This window comes from Acipenser ruthenus, chromosome 1 (assembly GCF_902713425.1).
Source record: "Acipenser ruthenus chromosome 1, fAciRut3.2 maternal haplotype, whole genome shotgun sequence".
NCBI lineage: Eukaryota > Metazoa > Chordata > Actinopteri > Acipenseriformes > Acipenseridae > Acipenser > Acipenser ruthenus.
The window spans coordinates 15079643-15091146 of NC_081189.1; the positions used below are offsets into that span (position 1 = coordinate 15079643).

The 11504-nt window shown below is 42.6% G+C and overlaps 1 protein-coding gene across 1 annotated transcript in view; it reads left to right on the plus strand.

Moving 5' to 3' along the window:
• The window catches only part of LOC117404103 (succinyl-CoA:3-ketoacid coenzyme A transferase 1, mitochondrial), a 63649-nt gene extending 52622 nt beyond the window's left edge, over positions 1-11027 (plus strand). The window contains exons 16-17 of the mRNA XM_059007828.1: positions 7479-7580; positions 10492-11027. Of these exons, the coding sequence (XP_058863811.1) occupies positions 7479-7580; positions 10492-10533 (144 nt within the window). The 3' untranslated portion in view covers positions 10534-11027. The remainder of the gene's footprint in view (positions 1-7478; positions 7581-10491) is intronic.
• Positions 11028-11504: the final 477 nt, after the last annotated feature.

Sequence of the window (11504 nt, forward strand, 5' to 3'; positions counted from 1 at the left end):
ATTTACTCTTTTGGATACAAAGCCAGTGTAAGAAGACATATGCACAGCATGTGAACAGGGGTGCTGGAACTAGGGGTGCTGGGGGTGCGGGGGCACCCCCTGGCTTTGCATGGCTTCCATCATATACAGCGCTTACAGTTTTGTTCAATGGCTTTCAGCACTCCCACCATAAAAATTGTTCCAGCGCCACTGCATGTGAATCTAGATTGACATGTTTGGTGGTAGAAAAAAATGCTAATTACTAAAATCTGCTAAAAACTGTAAACAAGAGATCAACTGCTATTTAGCTTTCTAACAGCAGCCCTGCACCACATAAACAAAATGAACCTGCAAACATTTCAGTGGCACACAATAAAATTATAAACAGCTGATGTCCAGTTAAAGCAGCTATGTGTAGTTTTAAAAATGCATTGCTCTAAGAAAAAACAGCATCTGTTGACTAAACAGAATTGGCATCCTCTATTACTGAGATTAACCGAATGTGGAGGTGTCTGTTCCTACGTACGTATGTCTGTATGTTACAAATACAGAAGACATGTGTTGTGCTTTGTTAGAATATCATTATTTGTCCATTAGAGAGATGCATCCAAGTGCTAATTAAATTCTGATTCATTGGTTATTAAAAACTCTGGCAGAAATAAATGCACAGCTTCATTTTTGAATAAATTATTTTCTAGTTGACAGTTATATATGTGCCACATTTTCATTCTTTAAAGCTATCAGCTGTATACGTATTTCTTTTGAAAACTGAAGAAAAACCGAAATGGTGTAAGGTGCTGCCTTAAAGATAACTTTAACCTGAATTTGGGTTACAGTAGCCTGTGAGTGTGAGCTTACTCACCTCTCACCTGAGCGCTCAGGTAGCACAGGTCCCAGAGCAGTTGGTGGAAAATAAGTTCAAGTGAGTCTCCACATGTGTAATGTCAACACTGCTGCGACACCTGCTTTGAGGGAATTCTTTTTGTGAGTGGATAAACATCATTCTGTAGGATGTCTACCCCTGATGTGTAAAATGTAATCTCAGTGGCAATATCCCAGATTTATAAAGCTTACCATTGACTTGTGTGGAGGTTTAGAGATTCTGTTTGGTAGTTTTAATGATGATTAAACTGGCTTCAAAATGTTCCACCTTTTTTTTTTTTTTTGTGCTGTGGGTGCCAGAAATATATATTGCCAGTTAATCATGGACAGTAACTTATATCTTCAGGCACTTGAAAGACAGCACAAGACTTACCGGTTTGAATTAGGCCAGCTGCAGGATTATAAAGAATCTCCTGGAGAAGCTAATTTCGTGCATGCATTTGTACTGTGCTCAGCAACCGTTTAGGCTGTGTAAAGGTTTCAAGAGAAAAAACATTGTCATGGATTTAGGGTTGTCACAAAGACGGCCGGAGTGGGTGGCGTCAGACCAGAAACAGGAACACAAACGACAGAGAGATGGGGTTTTGGTGAGGCTGAACGCGTGATCGCGTTCAGCATTTAATAAACAGAACAGAAAATAAAAGGTTTGAACAGACAAAAACAGGACACGGCACTACACGCCAAAATAAATAGACAAACAAAACGGACTACACAGACAAACGGTGCACGGAGACAAACAAACACGGTGAGTGAAAACACTTAACTATTCTTCTTATTATTATTACCTCCGTCTCCAATCCCGTTCTCCACTCACTGAACACCTAACCACCAGTGACAAACGTGCATCTATATATACTGTTGTGCTGGGATTCAATTACTAATTAATTACTCACTTGAATCCCAGCACGTGAATTCATTACGTGCAACCCCGTGCCACACATTATACACATTTTATCTGCACGTGAAGTGATGTGCCATCCTCGTGCCTAAATATAATTATACACTTTAAACATACGGGAAACACAGACCCGTTTATATCCCGTGTACCAATCTATACACCAACATTAACATACGCACCCATACATACACAGAACACACAAATGCACACAGGGGCGGGGCACTTTGCCACATATACCCCCCCTTGTGCGCAGCACACATGGCCTCAACGGCCACCTCCCCCCTTAAATACCCAGCAGTCCAGGCCAAAGTCTCGGGCTGGGAAGGGAGGCTTCAGTGGGCCCATGGCTGGAAATGCTGTCAGCTCCCCTGCCGGTAGTGGCACGGCTGACAGCATGCTGGTCCTGTCCTGCAGCGAAAAAGCTGCGGGGGCAGGTGGTCCCCCGACCTCCCCCTTCTTCGTAGCCGGCAGCTCCCTCCTGTGGGGCTCCGGCCACAAGAACTCCTGCAGCGAAACTGCTGCTGGGGAAAGTGGTCTCCAGACCTCCTCCCCCTTCTTCGTGGCCGGCAGCTCCCCTTTCTGGGGCTCCGGCCACCGTACTCCCTGCGGAGGTACGGGCAGCAGAGGCAGCTCCTGCTCCTCTGCTCCGGGCGGTGGTGGAGGCAGAGGCAGCTCCAGCTCCTCTGCTCCTGGCGGTGGTGGAGGCAGAGGCAGCTCCAGCTCCTCTGCTCCTGGCGGTGGTGGAGGCAGAGGCAGCTCCAGCTCCTCTGCTCCTGGCGGTGGTGGAGGCAGCTCCAGCTCCTCTGCTCCTGGCGGTGGTGGAGGCAGAGGCAGAGGCAGCTCCTGCTCCTCTGCTCCTGGAGGTGGTGGAGGCAGAGGCAGCTCCTGCTCCTCTGCTCCTTGCGGTGGTGGTGGCGGAGGCAGAGGCAGCTCCTGCTCCTCTGCTCCTTGCGGTGGTGGTGGCGGAGGCAGAGGCAGCTCCTGCTCCTCTGCTCCTTGCGGTGGTGGTGGCGGAGGTAGAGGCAGCTCCAGCTCCTCTGCTCCTGGCGGTGCTGGCTCCCTCTGCTGTGGCGGCTGGGCATGTGCACGCCGTGCTGCCTTCAGCAGCATAGCGAGAGGCTGCTGGGGGACACCAGCATCCTGCCCTTCTCCCCCCAAAAAATTTTCAGGGGGTTGAGCCTGTAACTCCTCCCCTTCTGGCTCTTGGGGCTGAACCAGCAGGCATTTTCCCTCTGCTGGTGGCTTGGGTCCCAGGGCTGTGGAAGCCCCGACTTGCCTCCCTTTGGGCTGTGGACGCCCCGACTCCTCCCTGTTGGGCTGTGGACGCCCCGACTCCTCCCTGTTGGGCTGTGGACGCCCCGACTCCTCCCTGTTGGGCTGTGGACGTTCGGGCTCCCCCCACTCAGGCGTAGGACGTTCGGGCTCCTCCCACTCAGGCGTAGGACGTTCGGGCTCCTCCCACTCAGGCGTAGGACGTTCGGGCTCCTCCCACTCAGGCGTAGGACATTCGGGCTCCTCCCACTCAGGCGTAGGACATTCGGGCTCCTTCCGCTTGGGCTCCTCCCATTTGGGCTGTGGATGCTCAGGCTCCTCCCATTTGGGCTGTGGAGGCAAAACCAGCAGGCATTCACCCTCTGCTGGTGGAGATGGGGACAGCAGGTACTCACCCTCTGCTGGTGGAGATGGGGACAGCAGGTACTCACCCTCTGCTGGTGGAGATGGGGACAGCAGGTACTCCTCTGCTGGTGGTCCTGCTACCTGGGCTGCTGTTCCATTTATGGTTGCCTCCAGGTAGTTGAGGACAAACTCCACACCCTCCTCCAAGGTGTTTGGGGTGTGTTCCTGCTGATATGCCTCCCATCTCTCACTGTCCATCATCCACAGGACCCGGACGACTATGGGCAGAGACTGGGCCTCCAGCCCAGCATTCTCCAGGAACCAGCCCCGCAGTTTGATGGCGTCTTCTGCCATTGACTTGTTTTTTTTTTCCCCCCCAAAACAATATTTGTAATTTTTTTTTTTTTTAAATCCAGACCCCTCCTGGTCTGACGCTTGGAGGCGCGGTTATCCCACGATGACACCACGTGTCACAAAGACGGCCAGAGTGGGTGGCGTCAGACCGGAAGCAGGAAAGAATACAGAGACAGTGGTTGTGATGAGCTGAGTGCAATGGCTGCACTCAGCGTGTAATAACAAATAAAAGGGTTGTAAACAGTACAAAAACAGGACACGGCACTACACGCCAAAATAAATAGACAAACAAAACGGACTACACAGACAAACGGTGCACGGAGACAAACAAACACGGTGAGTGAAAACACTTAACTATTCTTCTTCTTATTATTACCTCCGTCTCCAATCCCGTTCTCCACTCACTGAACACCTAACCACCAGTGACAAACGTGCATCTATATATACTGTTGTGCTGGGATTCAATTACTAATTAATTACTCACTTGAATCCCAGCACGTGAATTCATTACGTGCAACCCCGTGCCACACATTATACACATTTTATCTGCACGTGAAGTGATGTGCCATCCTCGTGCCTAAATATAATTATACACTTTAAACACACGGGAAACACAGACCCGTTTATATCCCGTGTACCAATCTATACACCAACATTAACATACGCACCCATACATACACAGAACACACAAATGCACACAGGGGCGGGGCACTTTGCCACAAGGGTTCATTAGCTTTCTCTAAAAAACATCTTGCAGTTTATCCTCTCCTCAACGCTGCAATGTCCAACAATGAATATCTTAAACTAAAATATAATGAATGTGTGTCTGTTAAATACATTCTTCCAGAGTTGTGTGTGCCCTTTAGTTCATCAAACAGCAGCTGGTGTAGCCCCCTGTGTAAACATTTCTAAAGGTCGTTTTAACTGTAGGGACACAAGCTCTACGTTTAAGAGTCTGCACATTTTTCATTTTATTGCTATTTGCTTGTGAATAATAAAGTGTTGTCATAGCACTGATTATTGTCAATCTATTACCTGTCCAGTATTAGACTAGAAACTACTTACTGATTGCACCTCTCGCTATCATTTCACAGGAAGCACGTATTCTTTTTGCATTCAGTTGATCTAGACAGTGTTGAATCTCGGTCAGTGGCGGAAATAAGACTCTTTTTGCAGAACAGTTGAACCCATTCCAGGTTTTACTACAGGCTTGATTAGCCACAGTGTATAGGGAACAAGCTCAGGTGTGTCGTATTAAACTCCTAGTAAAACCTGGAATGGATCAACGTGTTCTGCAATAGGAGTCTCATTTCCATCCCTGTTAGTACTTTATTAATGATTTCAGTGGTGGCGGGATTAACACCTCTCACAATGCAAGTCATTTTCTTTCTGTAACAACATATTCTGTAGAACTTCATGGAGCTGGTATTGGGATTTGCAGTCGTTAAGGTCAGTGTTATGGACCCCACTGTAGGCTTATATTATAAAGTAAGACCATGTTAGTAATTGCTGTAATTTTCATCAAAAAAGTAAAAGCAATCAAGTCTAGTCTGGGGTCATCAGCACTAGAAATGCACAAATGCTGATTTACCCTTTCTTACATTAATGAACAAAATAGAACCCTGCAGCAGTCAATCAGGTGAGGTGTGGGCTTATTGATTGGAAAGCAGAGCCATTTCTGAAACAGGGATTCTTGAGACTATCTGCATTGTGGGATCTGGAGCTGGAATTTTTGCCATTTGCTGTTATTTGTTTTACGAACACGACCCTTAATGTACAAATTTGAAGCAGAAATAAATGCACTGTTTTACGTCAGCTGTGCGCGTTTGCTTGTATGCAGGACTGTTTTTGTCAAAAATGGAAGAGATAAAGATAGACCTTAGAGGTCCTAATATGGATTTTCGTTTGAATCGCCATTCTTCTGAATTGAGCAGTTTAACTTTTATGAATATGGCCCAAAATGTGCAACAAACATTTTCAAAACTGAAGGGAGAAGGACATGGAATTTGAATCAACTGCAGCTCTGAATATGTGCCACAGGTCATGGCTGTTATGAGCACTGCTGCATTGAATAGTGAGGGTATAAAAGCAGTCATTCGCAGCATCTTACCTCCATTAACTATTAACCATATACAATAAGACATTTTATTTAGAATTAGCGTGGCTATTTTATTTGCTGCCATGATGAAGCCAGTGGCACCAACAGAAGTGCTTCATGAACAATACATTTTGTCCACATTTGAGATCAGCAGGTTTTCTATTGATAGTGTTTTTCATTATTATTATTATTATTATTTATTTCTTAGCAGACGCCCTTATCCAGGGCGACTTAAAGTCGTAATGAAGTCATTTAAAAGAAAGCAGACATTCCCTCATGAGGACCAGCTGAAGCCATGATTACTGTTTATTCCGCCTCATTATTTAACATGTCTTCCGTCTTGCTGCAAGACTAATTGCAGTCAAACAGTTATGCCCAGGGAATTATGAATATACTTACAGCTTCTGTACTTGACATGTGGACCTGCTGGCCGACATCTCTAGAATATAGATGCTATCATTCTGGCAGATCCTAAAACATTTGTAAATATTTGTATATTAGGATAGAGAATTTACACTGTAAATGATGGAGATGAGTTTGGAATGAAGGTACGGGTATTGGCTGGGGTACTGTAGCGTGTTGTTTTTGTACGTGTTGAGATCTGTGTAATTGGGCATGTTGAGTCCATGGCAAGACTGTCTCTCAGGTCTGGGCCAGCATCTCTAGCTTGCTCACTCACCACTCCCTTTATTGTTTTGCTGTGGTGAGTCCTAGTAGGAATGGCAGTTCTGCTGCTGGAGCAGGTCCCTCTGTATCCGCAGCTCGCCAGTGTCTTTTCCTGGTTTAGAGATGTGTCCTGGATTAACTGGTCAGGGATCTACTTGGGGGACTCCTGCCACCCCCTCCAACCAAGATTCAATTCATTTAGAGGAATAGATTTGTGGATCACCTTATAATAGTTTACATTTGTGATCCCTCTATAGATTAAGATAAAGATATCAAGTATACCATTGGTAGTTTTCTTTTTCTCTAAAGGCCATGTGTGTCATACAGTACAAAAGCAGTTCAAGTAATGCATTACCACATAATCTCACAAAAAGGTGTAGTTTATGTGAGAGTGTGGGGAGTGGGAGGGGAAATATCTGAATATCTGTACATGAGATAACCACATGTGCTTGTATGCGGGACTGTTTCAGTAAAAAATAAGAGATACAAATTCATTACTAACCCACCCTAGCTGCTCTGATAGTAACTTTTAGCCTTTTTTGTGACAATGTAGTTATCCCTATGGTTTCATATATAACCCTATGCGCCTGGGTCTGGTTAAAGATAAGCACAAACGCGAGCCATGGGGGGCTAATGTGTTTATGAAAACGCATTACAATACAACAGAATGCAACTCTTCTTAAAATTGTCCCCCAATACTTAAGTGTAACTGTTTGTGCAATGATACAGTAAATAGAAAATGCTAAAGAGGACCTACTGAACAGGTGAAGCATCAGTGAAGCATCTACAAAAAATAGTTTTTATACATTCATACAGATGTTTTAAAAAAAGAAGAAAAAAAATGTACTGAAGCTCCACAGTGGTCTCTTGCCTACAAGTTACCAGTTTTTCAACTTTTTACACCACTTTAAACATATTGACTTTTCTGCTTGTAAAAACCCTAAAAAAACGGACTGATAGTGTTTTCTCCTGTGATCATTACAGGCTGTGTTTGATGTAGACAAGGACAAAGGACTCACCCTCATTGAATTATGGGAAGGACTGACAGTGGAGGATGTCAAGAACTGCACCGGCACAGACTTCACAGTAAGTAAAGCAGAACTCAGCTGGGAGGTCAAAGAGAAACGATGGCAGGCCTGTTGCAGGGGTGCTCATCAAATACAGTACTTACAGCTGCGGCTGGGGATGCACGCCACTGGCATGCTTGGTTTTATTAGTGGTACAGTCGTCGTAGTATGGAGGATAATAGTCGTAATTCAGTACTAATAAGAACACGTGTGTGGATACGCAGTCGCAGACAAAACTGTTAGAAAAATGAGAAAAGCCCCAAAGAAAGTGATTTCTGTAATTTCAAATTGTTCTATTGAAAGATATAAATATCTGAGGATGAAAGAGGCTGTGTGGTCTGGTGGTTAAAGAAAAGGGCTTGTAACCAGGAGGTCCCCGGTTCAAATCCCCACCTCAGCCACTGACTCATTGTGTGACCCTGAGCAAGTCACTTAACCTCCTTGTGCTCCGTCTTTCGGGTGAGATGTTGTTGTAAGTGACTCTGCAGCTGATGCATAGTTCACACACCTTAGTCTCTGTAAATAAATTAATAATAATAATAAAAAAATTATAAATTAAAGCAGAGGTAATTGTCAACAATCAGCAACGAATGGGTTTCATACGAAATATGTTGATTGCCCAAATACTTTTGTCAAAGTATGACATTTGTTTTTGCATGTTATGTAATAATTTGTTGTTTTATTATAAAGCTGAATCTCTACTTTAATGTACTGTGTAACAGGACATTTTGACTGGTATTAAATTCGTGGATTTGCTACCTTGGTAGATTGATGGTTTTTGAATTGGAGTTTTTCACTTAGCACGTTCACAAAGAAAAATGCCACAGTTTTGCATTTCTACTTTTAGTTTCAAAAACATTCAAATACATGTTTACTTAATGAAATCTCTCTTCTAAAACAGTATCTCATTTACAGTAACTCGTTATAGCATCTACAATGTCACTGCAGCAACTTGTATAAGAACGAAGAAGGCCTTCTAAAAATTACAGCATTATCATTACATAGTCCTTAATTTTAAGATACCAGTAATTGGAAAGGATTAGTAGCTGCAGTACACTTTATCGATAGGCATTTGCTAACTCTCAGTTTTAAAACGTAGCTCTGGATCACTAACATAACACAGTGGAATGATCACAGTATCATGTAGTAATTGTAGGACAGTATTGCCACAGGTGAAAACTTTAACAATAAAGCTGAAACAAAAATGCTTTAAATTTAAAACTTGTTAATAGACTAGCAAGCACTGGCAAAATCAACTCATTTTTATACTTATTTATTTTAACATATTGTTTAGGGACGTTGCGATACCTGCACAGTGGGTGTCTTAATAGTAGTATCTACAACAAATCGACAATAACAATCCAAAGCAAATTTGCTTTTACAGACTGTTACAGACTTTCTAACAAGTCTGGAATAAACTATTTTGGCTGTTACAGTTTTAAAACTGAAACATCTTTTAATTTAGTCAGCTTGACCTGATAGGCACCCAGCTATTTGCTGAAGAAAAACAGTGCCCTCGCGATACAGGGATTTCTATAGACACTGCCTGGAAAGCAGAGCACTCAACTGTAATTAGACTCGCTGTAATGAATGAGCATTAGTGACTTCAGCAACACCTGGAATGGGGGCTGATGATGCAAATGGAGATTTCTGCTTCTCTAATATAGAGACAATGGAGAACCCTGATGATATATTTAAGTATTCAGTATGCCATTAAGACACAACACAGAATGGTTACATAATTGCAATAGATAAACCTCATGGGACATTGCACGCTACATCAGCCGATTGTTGCACCACAGGACTGTTAACACTTTGTGTTGGCCTTTAACTGACGGTGAAACACTGGACATGAAGTTGTGATTAACAGCTTTCCATCGATTTCCCATCACCTAACTCAGTGTGGCTCTAGAATCACCTTTTTAGATAATGACAAAATTCTGCTGCAGTATTGTTCCCTTAGGTAGCCAGTAAATTGATGGGCCATATGGCTTCAACTCACTTGTGTATGCATGTTTAATGTTTATATAGACTGTGTATCAGTATTAAAGAAGTAAATAAATAAATCACTTTTGCACTGTTTTCCTGTGGGATCTTGTGTCCTGCAAATATTGGTAAATGGAGTTGCTATCACTGTATCCCAGATAATCTTGGACTGTTTGAGTCCTAGATCAGTTTGGCAGAGTAAAGGTGTCTTACTGTGCGAGGACAGGAACCCCAAATCAGACTTGACATTAAAAATAATAGCAATGAATACCTTATGATACACAACAAATATTGAGAGATCTAGCATCAAATAACTGTTTCATATTTGCTGCTGAGGGAAATTTATTATTATTATTATTATTATTATTATTATTTTAAAAAAAATTGGATTCTGTCTTGCATTCATTCAAATCCAATGACAAATCTAACCAAGTTACAGAAGATCTAAGAAAAGTAATTCTCCAAATTCAGCTGTTCATCTTAGGTTAAAACATACTTTCTGTTCCATGCATATGTACTTGTTGATATAAAAGGAATACTTCCTGAATGTTCCAGGTGTGCTGTGGTGGTTTCACTAATGAGAGTGGCTGTAGACAGATTACTGGGTCATTGTCATTCGAGGAAGAACTACTTTACTCCATGAACTTTCATGGTGTATCCACAGTTTATTGCTTCAGTGTGTGTGTGGGGGGTGGGGGGGGGGGGGGTGGGGTGGGGGGGGTTACTGGTCTGCATATGAAAAGCCAAGCGAACAACTACTACCTAATAAGAGAACCACTGAGACCAGAGGGACTGAAATATTGTTTCTAAAACAAACTCATCAGTCATGTGATGGACAGCCCATTTACACAGACTGGTCTGTTACTTACAGTAATGCAGCTGTTTACAATCTTTGTTTAGTCCTTGTAGTAATTTTAACTATCTGTTCCTTTTTTTTCCACTAGGTCTCTCCCAACCTCAAACCAATGCAGCAGATTTCAGACTAATCAGGCAAACCAAGAAAACAAGACCAAAAAGCCTTAAAATCTATACAAAAACCACGCAACAGAAAGGAAATGTTTCCCTTAATATGAAACATACTATTTTAAAATCATGACACTTATAAAAGGTTGTTTTTTAAGGCTTTAGGCAGACGTGAAATGGACCACTGAAAGGTCGTAAATTACACAGAACTAAAGTGTTTCTGTTTGTTAGTTTTGTGTGAAGTACAGTTAGGAAGATTTGAAATGGAAAAATAAATGTCAGTGTCTTGCTATTTCACTCAGAAATCCAAACAGTGCTCTCTCTAATTGAGTTGATTTATTATTTGTATTTATGTTTGTTCATTTTCAAAGCTCTTCGTATTTAATGAACCAATAACCGCAACCTTCAATGCAAAAATCTTTGAATATGGTACGAGGCCTTATACTGATTAAATCTGTATCTCTCTACCTTTTCTGTATATACCATTGTACAATAAAGTGCTACCCGTATGTAACAATGCTTGAGTTCTTTTCTCTGAGCCTCTGAAGTTGTGAGATGTGAAAACAGTGGATCACCCTATAGGGTAAAGTGGCTTATTGAAAAACACTGTATCTCCACACAGAAAACATACCGATAATCAGATTTGGAGTGTTGACACCAGCTGAATTCATTAGAAATTAGATTAAACAAGTTATTTTGATCACAGTTTAAGGTTTTAAGAAGGAAAAAATAAATCCTGCGGTTGGCTTTTCAGTGAAGTTTCTATCACACTGCAGCATCATTTTGCGAGCTCAAAACATTCTGGATAGCACAGTGCAGCAGGCAGAACGTTTTGGCAATTGGAAAGAAACATGTTGTATATTTATAACTATCCCCCTTTCCCTAAATCGATTCACAATGCCATTTCAAAGTTTTTAAATTGCAGTTTTATGATGATTTCAGTCGTTCTGGTTTGGTTGCCCCAGTGCACGTCATAGATCCAATTTGGGTTTTC